Source organism: Gallus gallus, chromosome Z (assembly GCF_016699485.2).
Source record: "Gallus gallus isolate bGalGal1 chromosome Z, bGalGal1.mat.broiler.GRCg7b, whole genome shotgun sequence".
Lineage (NCBI taxonomy): Eukaryota > Metazoa > Chordata > Aves > Galliformes > Phasianidae > Gallus > Gallus gallus.
The window spans coordinates 13,446,974-13,467,485 of NC_052572.1; the positions used below are offsets into that span (position 1 = coordinate 13,446,974).

The 20,512-nt window shown below is 41.2% G+C and overlaps 1 protein-coding gene and 1 non-coding gene across 2 annotated transcripts; both read right to left on the bottom strand.

Annotated features, from left to right (window-relative positions):
• Window positions 1–3,365: 3,365 nt before the first annotated feature.
• RPL37 (ribosomal protein L37) lies at window positions 3,366–5,962 on the bottom strand. The gene is made up of 4 exons (NM_001122763.2): window positions 5,934–5,962; window positions 5,103–5,238; window positions 4,755–4,839; window positions 3,366–3,591 (listed from the first exon to the last, which is right to left on the bottom strand). Exons 1-4 carry the CDS (start codon window positions 5,934–5,936, stop codon window positions 3,522–3,524), a joined length of 294 nt encoding a protein of 97 aa, NP_001116235.1. The 5' UTR covers window positions 5,937–5,962; the 3' UTR covers window positions 3,366–3,521.
• LOC112530791 lies at window positions 3,696–3,775 on the bottom strand. The gene has a single exon (XR_003072604.1). It is a non-coding gene; the product is annotated as a small nucleolar RNA SNORD72 (small nucleolar RNA).
• Window positions 5,963–20,512: the final 14,550 nt, after the last annotated feature.

Here is a 20,512-nt window from a genome sequence, read left to right on the forward strand (position 1 = left end):
TCAGGTATGTTATCTAAGCTTTTCTTGGACATTGTCATTGGCTTTTTTTTTTAGTCCTTGTAACTGGATAAGAAGAATAGAAAGTAAAGAAAACTGGTAATTTCTCTTTTTCTAGTTTTGAGCTCTGTAGCAGAACCTTCTGTCTTCTGCAACAGGACCTATCGGTTCCTAGCAAATCCTCAGACACACATTGCATCGGGGGAGAAAAAGAAAAAGCATCAGGCTTTGTTCCCATCTGTACCCATGTGATTTCCTACTGTTCTGCTTCAGTCTAAATGATATCCCCTATTCTTAAGGAAAAGCAGAAGTTCAGAGCTATTAGCAAGCACAAGCATGGTGCTAATTTACTTGAATATCAATTCTGTAATCTAATGAGGCCTCAGCTTTTGAAGTACTAACATTACAAGGTATTTGATGTTGATTTATATAAACTTACTAACTTTTTGCTGTATGACATTTTATCCACCACCATTACCTCCCATCTCCAACAGCAGAAGAGTAAGCATCAGGGATAGACATTGTATTTTGAAAACATTTTCACAGAAGGCTGGTTAGTAGACTCACATCTAAGAAACCTCCAGGAAAGAAACCATGAGAGAACCACGAATAGTTGATGGAAGCCAAAGAAATACAAAAACAAGCATATAGATGAAAATAAATGTTTGACTGCAAGAGTTTAATCCTGCTCAGTTGCATGTGAAACAGGTGACAGCTGCAAATACTGGAGCAAAAAAACCTGAAATAGTCTACCAGTATTTCTTGGACATGAGAGAAGTGTATGGTAGGAATGTAGACACTTGATAAAATAGCTAAAAATAATTTCTCTAAGTGTTCCTTAGTTGATGACAGAATCCCAGTGATTGATTACATTTCAAATTCTGAAGAAAATTTAGAGCATTATAGGCCTTAGTTCCTAACAATTATAAGAAGGCTGTGTTCTTTCCTTTTTCCCACGTTATTACAAACAACAGCTCATTGATAGTAAAAACAAAATACAAGTGGAGCTCACTAACAGATTAGTCCGTCTGGTTCTTCAGCCATTACCTGTTGGGAAAATACATTTCAAGTAGGAATCCACGTTTGAGTTTTGCTCCTTCATTTTCTTCCTTCTCCATCTTCCTGTAAAATTTTTCTAATTACAAAACAAGGTGGCCTAGATTATGTAACCAAGCATCTAGATGCTTGAACCTAACCTGAACCGTACCTCATGTAGGGCTTGTGGTAATCTGTAATGTTGTAGGAAAATTAGTGCATTTGCAGGACTCTGAATCAAGTTTTAGTAGAAAAGGGAAGCTTGAGAAATCTAGAGTAGTAGCGAAGCTGCATGTGGAAAACTTTCTGCTAGGTCTTAAAATCATTGTCATGAGTCAAAGCACAAACACTTTTCATGTACATTCCTAAGGAAAAAGTGATTCACTTCTCCCCATTTTTTTCCTCACAGATCCTATGATATGTTATGGCCACCTTTTCTAGGAGGCTACTAAAATCTAGTGGATGTTTTCTTGTGTCACTGTTTTAAGAGTAGCTAGATCGGTCTCCACACTTATTAATACAGCAACAGAGAATTAAATCTCATCTTCTGCCTAAAATGAAATTAGCACTGCATGGTAGCATACTAATTACAGGAACAGCTTTAGATGTTCCTGTTGTGAAGGCAACCTCACACTGGCAAAGGTGTACACCCTCTAGGGTTTGCCAGTGCACACATGAAAATGAGCTTAAATAGGTACCAGTATTTATGTGTTTTTGCAGGAAGTACAATAATTTAGTCCTTTAATATCTTTACAGTTTGCATTAGCTTTTATCAACTGCAGCATATAAGCAAAATCACTCTACTGTAAACCTAGAACTATGGATTGTAAGTAATTCCCTAATCAGTTGTCTGTTAACTGTGGCTCACTATGCATTCAATAGCTGTGTCAGATTGTCAGGTCTTATCATCCTTTTAATTTGTTGGAGGAATCAACACAGATTAAATACTGCTCCATGGCACTAAGCATAACTCCTACTCACAAGATGGATACTGAGAGGAGCTCTGACCCTCATATGCAGCTTGCAAGGACCCCTCTTTCTTTTTTAAATTCTGGTATTCTGTTACTTCTTGAGCTAGACATTACTTGAACACTGACTGATAAAACTTTTAATTTAAATAAGCTGATATGCTGTTGCCTGAAAACAGGATTCTTGCTTCAATCAATATGAAATTTAATAACTTCTCACGTAATTTAGGCTATATGGTCTAACAGTCTCTTGGATTTACTGTGCTTTATCCATCAGCCAGAGGGAAGCAAAAATCATATTATGGACCCTGTTAGTAATTCTATAAACAGAGAATTTACTACAGAGAGCACAGTACCGAGACTCAATTCTAGTAACTCTTGAGTTAGGATTATTTTACCACCTTTACAAGAGATTATTTCTATACTAAAGAAACCACCATGGCATTTTAAGTTTTCAGCACTTAAAAGAAGTGAAGTGCCTGAATCTACATTCAGCAAACCTTACTTCCAGGCCAACTGTGACGGACGTAATGCCAAACTACCCGAGCTCTTTTGAATATATTTACTATAACCCAAATGAACTTATTTTGTGCCTCTCATCAGTAATTTTAAGAATTAAAAATGCAGCAAAAGTCAAGCTTAAAGCAAGAATCAGGTTCCTGCTCACCTTACCATACCAATTTTCTATTCAAGGTAACTGAAAATCCTGTTATAGGCATCACCATCCTCTATTAATGTTTAAGACAAGAGTTTCAAAGCCAGCAATGACCCAGTAACACACTACATCTAAGTTCATCAGCTATCAGTCTTTAATTCAGATACACTTACATGTGGCCTACTCTTATCTGTACCTTACTACCTACCATTTAATTTACTTGTTCACACTCAGCTTAACTTAGTATTTTTTCCTCACCTTTCCACACTGATCTTCCCAGACAGTTTGGGTAACTCTTGTCTCAACTACAGCATATTTTCTTCTTTTTTCCTGGCAATACAGCCCTCCAGATTTTGGAGTAATTTCCCCCACCCTACCCCAAGAAGCAGTGACCCACTGAATAAGCAATACTTTAGCAGGCCTTTCAGAGTCACAAAATAATAAATAATATGGCCAAGACTGGGCATCTCTCTTAAACTACTGCATCTCAGAACAGCACTTAAAGCCATTAGCCATGTTACTAGATTTGAGATAAACTCTCCATGTTATCATTTGCTGTGTCTGTGAAGTAACCAGAAAAACTTAGGAACAAGCCCACAGCCAGCATTCCATTTCTCTTGCGATTTCTCCAATAACCCTTACAAGCCTCTTTTAAATGCAGGACAGAGATAATGGCCCTTTCCAACGTAAAGATGCTATCAAATGAGGAGTCAAGCAAAGAATTACTTTTAATGAATCTTTTCATATCGCTGAAAATTGTATAAGTATACATATTTTCAGATATCCCCTTTTTCACTGAAGTACAACATGTATAAAAGGTGGCATTTTAAGGATAAGACCATTTATTTTAGCAAATAGATGAGTCTTTATGATGAGCTGGATGCTGCAACAGCTGCTCTCTTCGGCTTCGGTGTGGTTCCCTCACGGAATCCATTCCTACAAGTAATAATACAGTTACCATGCGTTGAAAGGTGGATATTTCATCAAGGCTGTTTTATATAGTAAGTAATATTATAGATCAAGTTCACCAGCTTTTTTTCAGCTTATCTCAGTAATGCACTGAAATCACTATGAAGTTCATATGTTCAGACATTTTAGTAAGAAACATCATTGACAAGCTGTTTGGAATAAGCGGTATTGTTTTCTCTCCTCAGAAAGTAAATCTGGCAACTTCAAATAGGAATTTGTTCAAATAGGACTTTAGTAACCGAGCCAACTCAGTAAAATTCAATCAGATACAGTACATCTACTGAAGACACCCTATAGTTTAGGGAACTCAGCAAAGTATTTCAGTATTTCTTACAGAAATTCTCTATGCTTTTAAAAAACTAAAACAGTAATGATGAAGGAGTCAGTTCTAAGCTTGCTGTTCTATGCAACATTGATATTTCAGCCACTCGTAAGGGAATGAAGATTGCAGTTGCACAACAAAGTATCTTCTGGCTGCAGCTGGGGAAGATTGATAATTAAAAAAAACACCTATAGAAAGGATCCCTTAACTATACCTAGTTCTAGAACTTAAGTTAGGTAATTTCACAGTATAGTAACTATCCCTACAGTACTCTGCAAGAACAACTCAAAGCTTCACAATGAGTTGTAGAAACCTGTAGCACAAAATCTGATGAAAAGCTCCTTACTGCGAATTGAGATCTAAGTAACAGAAAAATAGGTGGGTAATTTTATTTATTTATTTTGTGGGCTTAAGTAGGGGGATTGGAACACATTTCATGAATTCTGCTTTAAAAATCCACACTAGAGTGCAACCAGCAACTCAACTGACTTACAAATATAGGCAGTGGCAAACAAAGCACTATTGTCTTTCAAGTGCAGCCATTGTATTACCATACGCTGTGTTCTGTACCACTCATATTTAAAAGAAACATCAGAGCTTCTTATGTAAGCTGTGTTACTAATAGCAAGCTTTTCAACCTCAACGCAACATGCTGCACATCCTTTATATCACAGCATATTTTAAAAGAAAGATCACACCACATTATAGTGTTCTAAGCAAACGTGCCTACTCTGCGTGATTGATTTTACAATCAAGTGAAATCCACACAGGATATCACGTTACACCAATTTACAATAAAACATCATACCTGAAGCGACGGTACACCTTTTTCAGGTGCCTCATGCGACCAGTACCAGTGGTGTTGCGTCTCTTAGCCTTTGCGCTCCAGTTGTCTGGAATATATAAGTTATTGTTAATGCTGATCCGCATAGAATATTTCAACTGCACAACTATTCACTGACAGAAGTAAAAAAAAAAAAGTTAAAACAAGATCAACTTTTATGCAGTAACACTACAAACTGCCAATTTACAGATTTAAAAAGGCTTCAAACGCCAAAATGAGAGTATTCTTCCCTGGTCTGAAAAAAATCTGATGTCCCAAAAGCAAAGAAACACAAGCATTTAAACTCAAGTCAGTCAGAACTTCCTTACTTACACTTTCTCTTACGCTTGGCAGGGTATCCACATTTCCCACAGGTAGACTTCTGCAGATGGTATGCCTTGGACCCACATCGACGACACAAGGTATGTGTCTTATTTCGTCGCTTACCAAAGGATGATGTACCCTTCGTCTGAAAAACATTTCAAGACACTTGTAATTAGCATTTTGCAAGGTACACACCACAACAAATAAGCTCACAAAAAAAAAAAAGTACGGTTCTTTAAAACCCATAAGCATGACGGTGGCACACTGCGCTCAGTCACCAACCCAGCTTTACCTGTAGGTCTCCTCCATTTTTAGAGTTCAGCTCCTTGACCCTCCCTGCGCCATCCAACCCCGTCCCCCACCCGCCGCTGAACAAAACTACCCAGCAGTTACCATCAAAGCTGCCCCCGAACACGTTCATGTTAAAACATTTTCCCGTATAAAAATACTTCCTTGGGTAACGTTGGCCATACGTTCCCCACAGATCATAGCCGACTCCCCTCTTGCTAAGCTAGCCGCGTGGCCTCAGCCCCGGCCCGCTCGGACCACATTACTGAGAAGCCCCTTGAAGACAGCGCAGCCCTGTAACTCCCGCTTAGAACAAGACGCCCCACGTTCGCCCTCTGCAACTAGTCCCGGACTGGGCCCAGCGCCGCGCCCGCCAACAGGCCCCCAGGCCCCGGCCCCGCAGCCGGCCCCCCGCAGAGCCATCCCGCCACCAGGCCAGGCTGCAACAGTGCACAGGGTCATCCCGAGCACCACACGAGGCCCGCCGGCGCCCTGGGCCCATCCCAGTGGCGGATGTCGGCCGATGCCCCGCGACCCCAGCACAGCACTCACCATCTTTGCCGGCCGCCAGCACCAAAGAGAGCGAGCCCCGCCCCGCTTCCGCTATAACCCCCACAACTACTTCCGGGTGCGCGGCAGGGTTCGGCGTGGCGGAGCGGAAGTACCTTATGTGGGCCCGGGTTGGTTCCCTGCGCTATTTCCGGTGCGTCCGCCTCCCTTTAGTGGTTCTGCCTCTGCTGGTGTGCCATGTTGCGTCGTGGTGCGGCTGCCGAGGAGCAGAGACCGAGGGGCAGTTACCTGTAATCGTACATTGCTGGTGAAGAAAATGTTCAGCTCAGTAAAGCTGTGTTACTCACGGAGTGAGCTGTTCTATGTGCAGCCATAGCTCATGCCAGGCTGCAGGATCTAATGACAATCTCATACAGCTGTTCTCACGGGAATACGGGACATTCTGGGCTGCAGTACACATCAAGAGAACAGCCATAAACAACAGAGTCCCCACTGCTCTCCACTATATCCCATAGCAACCTGTCCATTGTTCAAAGCAATCACTGCGGCAAAATAGATCCTAATGCAGATGCACCACATGAACTCTCATATGCTAGCCTACTGTACACCTCCAGTGCACTTACAGTCTGTAGAAAATTACACCTTAGAAAGTGGCCAAGGTCACCTCACTCAGCTCTTTCAGTTTGGCAGTTTCTACCTTCAGAATAAAACTGAAGGCAAAAGCTGCATTCACCTTGCATCACTGATTCTAGCTGAAAGTCTCAGCATCTCATCTAGTCTGTCCACGTTGTGCCCATACTTAAAGAGGAGAGAAATATTTCCAAAGGGAAGTTGTCTCACCTTACATGAGGGGTCCAAGGTGGGCTACATAAATTGCCATTGGGAAGAGCCCTACTAACAGGAGCCTAGACAGCCCCCTTAGGCAAGGCACATAAATGGCTAAATGTAGGTAAGATGACCTTTGCCCTAACAGAATGGAAATGTTTTTAAATAATCTGTTTTCTTTGAGAAAAGAGAAGGAAAGGGAAAGAAGGGGGGAGGGGGAGGGAAAAGGAGGGGGGAAGAGAGGACAAGGGAGGAGAGGGGAGGGGAGGGGAAGGGAAGGGAGGAGAGGGAAAAGGAGGGGGGAAGAGAGGAGAAGGGAGAAGAGGGGAGGAAACTGTTTCTTATGGATGAAATACCATACAGAGAAAAAATACCAACTAGCTCAAACATTATGAATACATCCTACAGGCACAGCAACCTTGCTGTGCGTCTTTCAACTTGTGCCTCCTTTCCTCTTTTTCTCTAGATCTCAGAAAATGAGGATGCTGAGAAGAGGCTGGACAGATGCTATGGCAACAGCCTCCCAGAGAAGTATGCTGGTTTGGTGCCCTGCCAGGATATGCTACCAAATAATTATTCTCATCCACTGTGGGATAAAAATAATCAAGTTAATTTAAATGTTTTCAAACGTACTAGGAGAGAAGGACTTATGCTATCACCATGCAGTCAGTGTTCAGGAACAATGGAAACTTACGTGGTGGGAAGTGAACAAGGCTGTGGCTGACCCAACACCACCCAGCAGCTCTCAAGCTCCATGTGAGCTGCAGGTGAGGATTGTGTATACTGCTGCTAGTGAGCTGTGGCCTGCTTAAACCCATGGGCTCATGTAATAATAGCTGCCAAGTGGTACCAACCTAAATTCAGCACTGGCCAATTCACTCTTATCCAGTGGGACAGCAAGTGTTCCAAGTGACACGGAAGGTCTGGATTTCAGAGCTGTCTTTTTGATGCAGGAAACGGCAGTCTGTCACTGCAGCATGTGTCCCACTGCTGCTTCCATGCAGCCCTTGGCATTCAGTCAGTGTTGGAGGATCCGCCTTTGCAATGCCAGCAGATAATGTGATCATAGCACCCATCTAGCTAAGGTTTTAATGAATACTGCAGAGGCAGGAGCCTTTCTCCGTATCACTGTTATAACACCATATTCTGCAGCCTACCTGATCTGGTTAGGGATGAAAAACCAAAGCCAGATTTAACAGTGGAGACACCCACTCATTTTTCCTTTTATCCCTTAGTGCATAAGGTCCTCTGCCTAAGCCTGATCTGGTGGCCTTCTACAATGGAGTGACAACATCAGTGGACAAAGTAAGGGCAACTGATATTGTGTACCTGGACTACTGCAAGGCCTTTGACATGGTTCCACACCACATCTTTATATCGAAATTGGAGAGGTATGAGTTTGAAAGATAAGAATAAGGTTCAATGGATAAGGAATTTGTTGGAAGGTCACAGCCAGAGAGTTTTGTTCAACAGCTCTATGTCCAGGTGAATGAGGTGACATGTGTCCCCCAGAAGCCTGGTACTCATTTTTATCAGTGACTTAGCTGATAGGATTGAGTACTCCCTCAGTAAGTTTTGCAGATGGCACCACTCTGTATAGTGCAGTTGATACAACAGAAGGAAGGGATGCAACCTAAAGGGACCGACAAACTTGAAAAGTTGGCCCATATGAGCCTAATATGTTTCAACAAGTCCAAGTGCAAAGTGTTGCACTTGGGTCAGGTCAATCCCAGATATGTGTACAGACTGGGAGAGGAACTCCTTGAGAGCAGCACTGCAGAGAAGGACTTTAGGATCCAGGTAGATGAAAAAATTAACATGAGCCAGCAGCATGTGCATGTGGCCCAGAAGGCCAACAGTATGCTGGGCCGCATCAAAAGAGGGGTGGCCAGCAGGGAGAGTGATCATCCACCTCCTACTCTGCTCTCATGAGACCCCATCTAGATTATGGTGTCCAGGCCTAGGGTCCCCAGCACAAAAAAGATATGGAGCTGCTTGAGAGGGTCCAGGGGAGGGCCATGAGGATGGTATAAAGGGCTGAAGCACCTCTCCTATGAACACACGCTGAGGTAGCTGGACTTGTTCAGTCTGGAAGAGAGAAGGGAGACTTTATTGCAACCTTCCAATACTTAAAGGCAGGTTTTAAACAGAAGGGACCCTGAAGACTGACTTTTGACATGGGTAGATGGTTGATAGAGGAAGAGGGACTGGTCTAAAACTATAAGAAAGGATATTTAGGTTAGGTTTTAGGAGGAAATTCTTTATTCAGAGGGTGATGAGACACTGGAACAGGTTACTAAGAGAAGCTGTGGATGCCTCATCTCTGGATGTGTTCAGGGCCAGGCTGAATGGGGCCCTGGGCAACCTAATCTATTGCCTGATGTAGTGGTTGGCAGTTCTGTCTGTGGTAGGGGGTTTTGAAGTTTGTGATCCTTGAGGCCCCTTCCAGCCCAAGCCATTCTATGATTCTATGGTTCTATGGTTCCTATCCTTAAACCTTACTGAGTTCTTTTGCCCTATCACTTTTCTGGGGAAGTGGAGCAGCAGCACCCATTTCAGTGACATTTGCTTTGCACAGGTTTGATGTTATGCTGCTGCCTAGCACAGGCATGTCCAAGCCATGACCTGCAGGCTGTATGCAGCCCAGCACAGCTTGCACTGCAGCCACCCCCTGCCCCACACCATCATGGCAGCAGCTCTTCCCACAGGGCAGCCTGGCCCGGCCCCTCAGCACCAACCAAACAGCTGTGTGCTATGAACCCTATCTGGGCTGAAACCAGGGCATGGGTGCAGTGTGGTGCCAGATCAAGTTATGGCAAATACGTTTATGGAATTTGATAGACTGGCTAAACACAGTCCTGTGAACAGCAATAAATATGCAGCCGTGGTTTCCATTTTAGTAAAGGAATTTGAGAACGGTTTTCAGGATTGCTAAAAACTTTATCAGTTTTTTATTTGCAACTCCATTTCTAGTTGACAACGTAGAGTTGCAATTAAAATTTTGATCATGTCCCCTTACCAGACATTTGTAAGCCCTCTTAGCAAAGAGAAATACCCCTCACTTCACAGTCACACCTATTCGTGTCATTGCTTTTGGCAGTGCATACATTTGGGAACAACTGTTTTCAAGGATGAAGCACAGCAAGAATTAAATTTCACCAAAAATCTCTACTGAGTACCTTGAGACCTCACTAAGAATTGCAACCAATGTCATCAAACCAGGCTGATGTTAGTTTCACAAAAACAAGGTGAAATATCCCACTAGTTTGATGTTTTTGTTGATCTCTTTTTTTTTATACAGGTTCATAAAAGCATTAAAATTAAAATAATTGTTGTTACTTATATACACTAACTTTTTAATATATTTGATGAGGGCTGCTCTGAAAGTAATGCCTCCTATTTTATTATATTGGCCCACAACATCAGAGGCAGATGTTTGTGGTTTGGCTGTAAGTTGGACCTTCCCACCAGTATTCCATTATATTTTGTTGCTGTGTGGCAGATCACAGCAGAGAGGCAGTCTGACAAAATGTCATCTGACATGAAAGTGTGTATGAAGCAAAGATGTGTTACTGAATTCCTCCATGAGGAAAAAATATCACCCACTGACATTCATCAACACTTAATAAATGTTTGTTGAGGCTGAACAGTGTAATGTAAGCCAGTGGACGTAAGTGAGGTGGTGAGTGGTGTGTTTCAGCAGGGACAACAACAGTAGGTCATGTCCTCTGGTCCAGATTTTTACAAGCGCATCATGCAGGCTCTTGTTCATCACTAGCAAAAATACAGAGCTAATGGTAGTGACCATGTGGGCCAAAAAAGCATTTTGCAGCTGAGAATTTGCTCAACCAAACAGTATTCTTGTGCTCTTTGTATCTTTTGTAGTTTCCATGGAAATAAATAGGAGGCATTACTTTTGGAACAAACTCATAGATATGGCCCAAGACAATTCTTCTTCACTCATGTGGCCCGGGCAAGCCAAAGGGTTGGATACTCATGATCAAGCAGCACTGTATGAGTACTGTACAGCTATACAGTCCCTGAAAAAACTATTTAGGGATTTGCTCCAAAACAGAGCAATTTCACTTGTTTTGCAATTCTGCAAAACCTGAAATCTGCTGAAAGAACTTCCTTGTGGCAAATGCAAGACAAGCCCAAACAACTTCTGTCAAATGTCATCATATGGTATCACTTAGTTGTGTATGTGTAGCCTGCCCTATGCACAAATGGCAGGACTACAGCAGATTGGAAAAGCAAAGGTTGATGAGTGACATATCATAAATTCATAGTTGGAAGGGGCTTTTAAAGGTCATCTAGTCCAACTCCCTTGCAGCAAACAGGGACATCCATAGCTAGATCATGTTGCCCAGGGCCTGATCCAGCCTCACCTTGAAAGTCTCCAGGGACAGGGCATCAACCACAGCTCTGGGCAAACTGTTCCAGTGCCTCACCACCGTTAATGTAAAAGACTTTTTCTTTCTATCTTACCTAAATCCACCCTCTCTGAGCTTTAAACCCTTTCCCCTTGTTCTGTCACCACAGACCCTGTTAAAGAGCCTGTCCCCTTCTTTCCTGTAGCTCCCCTTTTGATACTGAAAGGCTCCTATCAGGTCACCTTGCAATCTTCTCCAGGCTGATAAGCCCCAGCTCACTCAGCCTGTCCTCGCAGGAGAGGTGTTCCGTTCAATGGATCATTTCTGTGGCCCTCCTCTGAATGTGCTCCAACAAGTTTATATCTCTCCTATACTGAGGACTCCACATCTGGATGCAGTGCTCCAGGTGAGGCCTCACCAGCACAGTGAAGATGGGCAAGATCACCTCCCTCGACCTGCTGGCCATGTTGCTTTTGATGCAACCCAGGATATGGTTGGCTTTCTGGGCTGTGAGAGCACACTGCTGGCTCATCTCCAGCTTCCCATCCACCAGCACTCCTGTGTCTTTTTTTAGCAGAGCTGTACTCAGTCCTTTCATCTCCCAGCTTGTATTGGAAATGAGGGTTGCCTCGATCCAGGTGCAAGACCTTGCACTTGCATTTGTTGAACCTCATCAGGTTCACGTGAGCCCCCTGCTCAAGGCTGTCTAGGTCCTGAGGGTGCACTTGACCCTACTGTCTGTGTCATTGATGACATTGCCAGAAGCTAGCAAGTGCTTGATATCATCTTCAGAAATGCAGGCAAGTCTCTGGGATTGGAAAAATGCTTTTAGATTCTGTTGGGCAGTGAAGACTTTAACCATGCTAACAATATTTCAGGGAAGCTGAAGGAGAACTGAATAATTCAAGGACAACGTTGTAATAAGAGCCAGTTTATATGACTTTCTTTCTGTGTATCATCTTGGATTCCTTTCTGGAACTTATGTGGAAGAAGCTGCCCTAAATATCTGTTATGAAGCTGTCTCAGGAAGAGTGTCTGGTTTGAAAATATACCTTCATTTTTATGATATCCAGATGCCTGAGTTTGAAAATACAACTTTATTTGAACGAGAAACATTGGTCACCACAAGATGGTAGTATAGTTCAACTAAAACTTCCAAACACTGAACAGTGAATTAGGTTAATAAATTGAAAGTAACATTATTTACAGAGTTCTTAAATCTCTATGATAGTAGCAGAAAATATGAGCAAATAGCAATGCTTATGAAAAGGCAGTTGCATCCTGCTAAGAAACTAGTGATTAATGCAAATGGCTTTCTTTCTATTTAAAATGAAAATGGGCAGAAGAAAATTAAACAGCTGCCACTAGCTTATGAAATTACGTATTAAAATATAATTAATATAAATTATCAAAATTATCAAAATATAAATTATCAAAATTATATAGAAGGCTTTGCATGACAAAGCTTATACAAAATGCATTAAATACATTTTATATGGTTGCTTCCTGGATGAGTCTGTTTGTCACACCTATGTACTATTTCCATGTATCCAGACTCTTCTTCACCACACACACACACACACACAAGAATAACAGCAGAAAATGACATCTAGTGTAGCATGCTGAAATAAATACCAGAATGTTTGTAGTTATAAGAGATCGCTAAGAGTAAAGGCATGACTGTACCTCCAGCTTCTCCCAGTGTCATGTTTTCAGACAAACACTTTTTATCAGTTTTATGCTTGGAAGAAAAAACTTCAGTGTTCAGATGTTGACTGCTTTTTCCCAATATTCCTGTTAGCCAAATAAAACCTATAGCCTCTACCTTGCAAACTTCCCTTGCACTGACAGGCATGCATTTTAAACATCTGTCCTTTGCCAGAATAATGCAGGTCTCTGGCTTTCATTTGCGGAGTTATTCCAAAGCACATGGGCCAGCAGTGTGCCAAGGTGACCAAGAAGGCCAATGGCATCCTGGTTTGTATCAGGAATAGTGTGGTGAGCAGGACTAGGGAAGTCATCCTGCCCCTGTACTCGGAATTGGTGAGGCCCCACCTTGAGTACTGTGTTCAGTTTTGGGCACCTCAATACAGAAGGGGCATGGAGGTGCTGGAGCAGGTCTAAAGAAGGGCAACAAGGCTTGTGAAGGGCTTGGAGAATATGCCCTATGAGGAGCCACTAAAGGAACTGGGGCTGTTTAGCCTGGGGAAGAAGAGACTGAGGGGAGACCTTATTGCTCTCTTCCAATATCAGAAAGGTGCTTACAGTGAGAGCGGGATTGGTCTCTTCTCACTGGTGACAGGTGACAGGATGAGGGGAAATGGCCTCAAGTTGTGCCAGGGTAAGTTTAGGTTGGCTATTAGGAAACACTTCTTTACAGAAAGGGTTGTTAGGCACTGGGATAGGCTCCCCAGGGAGGTGGTTGAGTCACCATCCCTGGATGTGTTTAAAACCATTCGGATGTGGTGCTCAGGGACATGATTTAGCTGAGGGTTGTTATAGTTAGGGTAGTATGGTTAGGCTGTAGTTGGACTCGATGATCTTTAAGGACTTTTCCAACCTGAGCAATTCTGTGATTTTATGAAACTGAAAAGATTCATTACTGAACAAAAGAAAAGCAAATGTCACTCAGTCACGTGTTATATCTCTATGTGTCTGCTGTAGACACATACACGTGGATGGTACACACTAAGCAGTACTAGCAGTGTTTTCTTTCTTTTTTCCTTTTTGAATGTAAAAATTATATCACAAGCTTGCCTGTTTCATAGCTGGATACAGACTAGATCTAAGGTGAAGTTTGCTAACCCAGAAACCCATAGTTGAGCGTTAAGATGTAATTTACAACGACAATTCTTTTATACTTCCCAGGTTCCCAGTATATAGGTTACATGGGAATACTGACTCTTTGGAAACAAAATATAATTTGAAATGATTGGAAATAGAACACCTTTCCTGCAAGAAAGGTTAAAGACTGTCAGAAGCTTGTGAAAAGAAGTCCTACATCTAAGGTTAGATTCAAACAGTTGACTACCTTACCCTCTCATTTTTCTCCCATCTTATGTATAATTACACATCTCTGCTGTCTCTTCCCTCCGTATGGTAGTCTGCTCAGCATCAAGTGAATGATTTCACTTTTAATAGAAATATACGTGTAGCATGTTAAGTATCTCATTTTCTTTCAGAAATACACATTTGCTTCTAACAAATATTTGTTATTCATATGTTTCAGATTTTACTTTAAATCCAATATTCAGTGTATTCATGTTTACAGTGAATATCAGAAGAAAACATTGGAGAAGAAGGGCTGAGAAGACTCGTGTTTAATCTGAGAACCAATAAAAGCAAGCCAAATATACAATTTATTTAATTTTTCTCACATCTCACCTCAGGAATCCTCAAGAATTTACTTTTATCTGTCTCTGGGATTACCAGAGGGGACTGGCTCACCTCGGTCACTTTGTCCTGTATGGAACTGTATAGTTTGCCTTTATTATTGGGGCTCAAGACACAAAATGTATTAAAAAAGTCTTTGCACTGAAATGAAATATACAGTTGTATGTTTAAAGTTTATTGAAAATAAAGCCTGTTTCCCCAGGTGAAGTAAGTTAGTCTTTCTCCTTCAAAATCACTGTTGCACTTAATAATGATCACTGGCTGAGAGCCTTCCCTAAATACAAAGGCTTTGCCAGGAAACATCAGCTCAGGCCTGCAATTAGAAATGTTATCTTCTGTTTATTCTGGAATAGCTTTTTTCTGTATCAGGCATTTTCCTCTTTCTGTTTACTGGAACTGAGGCATACTGGTTTCATCAGGAAATTCCTTTAATATCCATGTATAATTTCCATCTAGTGCCATTTCTCTTGAATAAAAAATAGAGGATAAGACATTGCCTAGGCTTACTAGTGTATGCAAAAAGGGCATAGAAAAGAACTGGGGATTTTTGAACTTTTCTCTATCTGATCACAACATGGATCTTACAGTCATGAATCCATAAAAAAACAGTGTAGACTAGCGCATGCAACACAACCTGTCTCTTCAAAGCAGACTTTTGAGGGGATGGGTTGCAGTTGTGGCCCCAGGTCTCTGTTTTGCACCAGTAGGTACAGCGAAATGCTGTTCTAGGCACCCAGATCAGATGGAACTTTCCAAACTGTCCAGCTAAGTGTCGCCTATTATTTTGGTTGGATCTGCCCCTTAGCACCTTCCAGCCTCTGACAGGGTGATTTCAGATTTAGCAAGGCAAACTCAGAAGATATATGAGCATTTATGCAGATTCAGAAGAGACCTCATCGCTCTTACAACTTGGTCTCTTCTCCCAAGCAATGAACAATAGGTCAAGAGGAAACAGCCTCAGGTTGTACCAGGAGAAGTTTAAGTTGGATGTTAGGACAAACGGGGTTGTGAAGCACTGAAACAGACTGCTCAGGGAAGAAGTTGAGTTACCATCCCTCGGGGTATTTAAAAGATGTGTAAATGTGGTGCTTAGGGACATGGTTTAGTGCTAGGTTTGGCAGTGCTAGGTTAATGATTGGACGTAATGATCTTAAAGTCATTTAATTTGGAAAAAAAAAACTTTACAATGGAAAATATGCCTTACAATTTTAGATGTGGTTTGTTGTGTTAGTTAGTACTTGTTAATAAATTGCTTTAAATCAGAAATTTTTTCAGTTGTGCCTGAACTTATATTAGGCGGAGATGTAACCTAAGAAGTGGCTATTTGTGAAGGCAGAAATGCCTGTGGAAATATTGCACGGTAAAAAAAAAAGATCACAAGCCTACTTACTCTGACTTACTGTTTTCTAACATCAGAGTAAAAATTGGTAAATCCCGAAGCAATAGGTATTGACAATTGAATTTTTCAGCTGTCTTTCAACCATATTACAAGTTACTGACTTAAGTAAAAAATGATAACAAACCTCTCCCAAGGTTCTTTTCTCAAGATTGATGCATTTTGCACGAGAAGTATAACCCTAAGCAAAATATCCCTAAGCAGTGTTTATTCCTGCCTCTAAATGTACAGCATTACAAATAAAGGGCAGAGGTGTGTTTCTTTCTTGCCATGGGAGGAAGAAACACAAGGCTTCATTGACCACTGAGGTTTTTGTAAACAAATGTTAGCACAAACCCTACATTTTACACCTTCCCCTCAGAAAGATCAATATTTATATCTTCTCTGAGGGCATTCATAAAAATCTCATAGTTTTTTGCTAGCTCTAAAACATCTGGACGTTGCTGTTTGCTGAATACTTTTTCCTACCAATTAATTGCTCTATCAATTCTCTGCACTCATAAACATCGTACGTTTAATCAGTCTCATGATGATTCTTGAACCAAGTAGGCACCCAGCAGGATCTGTTTACAGGCTAATTAAGAGCACCCACCATCTCCAGGAATGCAGGTTCTTCCAAAAATATTTGTTTATATGGTCTCCCATACCAGATTAAAAAAATACCAAATTATATTTCATATAGAGACAAATCAAAACCAACTTGTTATAAAAATGGTACATAACAGTAACCACATGACATAATAGGCAGAAATTGTCAGAGCTTTATATCCACATAGTAGCAAAGTACATCATTAGTACTGGTGATGCAAGAAAGTATATATCCACCTGACACACACACACAGAATTAGAAAATCCCAGTAGTTTACTTTCTTCAGTGCTGCTCCTTTGAGCACAGCTGTGAATACAGACAGAAAACAGAACAACTTGCAAAAGGACACTGTTCCCATTTTAAGTGTTCGTATGCTTGCTGTAGCAGAGGTAACAAGTGCTACTGAGCACAGTGGAGCTCGAGTGAATCTCTGTGACCATATTGGCCCTTCCTTATTGCTACTATGCATTTTGTTCTACTGTAGTCTGATGGTTGTTCTATGTGTTCTCAGACTAGAATTAGACAGGGAAGAGGACAACCAGACATTATCTTGGTTGGTGCTGAGAGAATAATGCTCTATATTCCCATTGTCTCACTGAAAGATTGCAAAAGCTTGCTCTGTTTGTCTGACTTTGGTTCCAGATACAAGGTGTCCACAAGGACTCATTCCGGGAAGTTTCACATAGCATTAGGGTTATGTACTTGACTTCCCGAATAAACTAACAAAATTTTAATGAATTTCCCATGGTCCTAATAATGCTGTGATTGAAAAAGACATCCTAATGAGATCCGCTTCTTTGAAGTTCTGTCTTTTTTTCTTTTCTAACCTTCCTTTGTAAGAAAGGAGTCCTTCTTCTTGACAAAATACATTTTTTTAGGTTTTAGTTTCAGTCTTCTTGTACATTTTTAGGGAGACACCAATGGATTTTGATGAAAGATTTCCATTCAAAGTGTGCTTCTTGAAACATTTTGGCTTTCCAACTACTTACAATAATTATTCTAAATAATAATAATAATAATAATAATAATAATGCACAAGCCCTACTGACTTAGAAAGAACCAGGAATATGAAAGCTTGGACAAGGCTAATGTTTAACATTCTACTTGCTGTACAAAGAATTATCATAAAGAGATAGCATTTTGAAAAGTGCCGAGATATCAGACTGAAACAGACCTTCTGCATCACCAGTGCTAAATGCTACTGTCTCAACTATTCATATCAAGCTACTTACAAATTTAATAAACTATGAATTAAGTTCACAGTTAGAAGATGTAGAAGATACAAGAAAAAATAATCAGAAGCTTTAATCATTCCATATTTGTGAAAAATTGACCTTGTCTTCTATTGAGGGTCAGTTGCTTGGAACTGACTCTACAGTCCTTGGTGTGATTTAATCCTTGAGATACTCTTTTCTACCTCATCTGTGCCTTTGTGTCACCATTATGCAATGCAGTAATTCTTCCAGTTTTGACTGTTTCATGTGTCTCTTTCTGTGTTAGCTTATTTGAAGTGTTAAAATCATGAGACCAGCCACCTGATTCATGAAATGCACTTCTTTTACACATGTGTGAGCCTCTGATCCTGGGCAGGCATATGAGAGCATATGGATCTGCTGCAGGCAGATTTTCAGGTTGAGAAGGGCTCGTGGAAGACCTTACCCAGCTCCCATCCCTCAGTGATAAAGGCCATTGAAAATCTCACTCATGTTTATTATCCACACCTCAGTCACCTCCAGAGGCTGACGGATTAAACCTTAGCATTTTTTCATCTTGGAAGTGAGATGACTCAGGGAATATTAGAAGTATCAGTCGTTTCAGAAATGAAGAAATAAATATTCAACCTCAAAGAACATCTGCATCTGGCCCATTTGGGCAACTGGTCATTAGATAGGATAGTGAATCTGGATTCCACCATCATGTGTCCAGCAGAGTCCTGTGAAGTAATGAGCAACAGGGTGGCTATAACCAGTAGACTAGGATAAGCAGCAACCAGAAGTTTGTGTAAGGTTTGCAGACACCTGAGCCCATGCAGCGTCTGGCTGGATCTGCAAGCAGAAGGGTATCCTTTTGTCTTCCCTTCTATCTTACAAGTTTCACTTCTTTTTGCCCCTCTCCTCCCTGGCAGTGCACTGCTATCCTCTTCCTGGCTCTGCTTTCTATACAAACTGCCTGGCAGATGATCTAACTCATTAACAGAGCAGGAAAGCACCCAGATTTTTTGCTGAATTTATTTGTAGTGGACTGAACCGCCTCACAGGGAGAACCAAGGTGCGCCAAACCCAATGCCAGATGTACAGGAGAAACACATCGTCAGGATATGAAGTAACAGCAGAAAAAGAGGTGGAAAAGCAGCATAGAAACTCAGTATTTTCGGCAGTATCAAGCTGCTAAATTTGTTCTCCATGTCTTGTGCTGTAAGATTAGAACCTAATTCTCGAGAATAGTAGTGACTTCTTTGGCCATGTACGACCTTTCCGTCCCCACAGGCTGAAATGTCTGTGCTGCAGACAAGTCTAATTTATCACTTATCTGCTACTAAAACCTTCTGAATTTTGAATTACGGTAACATGAGCTTTTCTCTTCTGACCCAGTTTGTTTAAACCAGAATCATCTCTGCCCTTGTTTATGTGACACAGTCTCTGCAGTACATTCATTCCAGTATCTAAAGGCAATATCCTTCTGCAAAGTCCCTTGAGAGAGGATCATTTGTATTACTGTTAGCACAACATCAGTGCTATTCGACATATTTTATGGAGACACATCCCAAGGCATTGTCATTAATCCTTGAAATATGACAAATACTTTAAAAGCAAAACAGGCAATTAATACACTTTTTAAAAGTTAGATGGCATTAGCAATCAGAAATGAATTAAAAAAAAAAAACTCCCTCAGTCAATTTCACCGTTTAAAATCATAATGACAGGATGTTCTTTCTCCACTCAGTTGTCACTGAATCCTTGGCATTTGCAACAATCACGGAGCACAGACTGTCTTCAGGGCTGTAATGCATAATGAACTTGGACAATGAAGACACAAGACTATTTAAGGCTTGGTAAACTATTGAGTAACCTTAGCATCAATCCTACAAAGGGCTGGAAGTCTACAGGGAAACATCTCTGATATAATTATATTCTGGCTGACCTTAGTGTGAAGTAAAATACAGACAATAGTGTTTCATGCTGTCTCCAAACCAGGCAGGATATCATTAGCCCAGCAAGTGAAGCATTACATTAATCATTCTTGTGCTAGAATTATCATGTGGTGCAAGATAAGAAATATCATGCCTTATAGCTAACCCTTCTTTTCTTTCAAACTATTTCTCCTTTACTCCCCCTAAACTTCCCTTTTAAGCCTAAAGACAGTTCATTTCTGCATAGACATTAGAAACATTTAGCAAGAACTGAAAGTTGCTACCACAAATGTATTTTTAGTGCCCAGTTGTTAGTAGAGCAGGAGTTACTGCTGTTTTCACCAATGGTAAAGGAAAATCAGCCTCATCCTCTCTGAAAGTTATGCTCTGTCCCTCACTGCTGTGCACTCCAGGTAAATAACTGGGGAGCTGCCTCCCTCAGTCAGACTTCTCAATAATAATTTCTGTTATTTGTAGCAGTACTTACCAGTCACAGCCTGGCTCTGTGCTGGGGCTGCATAGTCCCCCATCTGAAAGAGCAAGGAGGCTATCATACAACTGCATGTAGACTTACACTGCCTTAACAGATACAAGGAGGAAGCTATCTAAAAGGTACAGAGCCTAAGTGCTAAGCAGAGAAAAGCTACTGTAAACACTCTATAAAATGGAACCAACCATTCACGGTCCCAATGAGAGGAGACTGAGCAGTAATCCATTGCACAACAGCAAAGGAGCCATAGGCATACAGTCCTAGGAAGGGCATAAGTTCAGCTCTAACCTCACTCTGTTTTGCGTCTTGTCAGCTCAGTCTCTTTGCTTTTATCACTGCTGAAGCCATGGTCTGTAAAAAAGTAGGATCCTGTTCCCAAATGTAGGAAGATAATGTCTTTGGCCTGTGGTACCTAGGAACATATG

Excerpts from the sequence above, each read along its gene's own strand:
- RPL37 (NM_001122763.2), bottom strand. Across the intron at positions 4,840-5,102 it reads TGCCAAGCGTAAGAGAAAGT|ACAACTGGAGCGCAAAGGCT; the intron begins GTAAGTAAGGAA and ends TATATATTCCAG. Across the intron at positions 3,592-4,754 it reads AAGGTGTACCGTCGCTTCAG|GAATGGATTCCGTGAGGGAA; the intron begins GTATGATGTTTT and ends TATTACTTGTAG.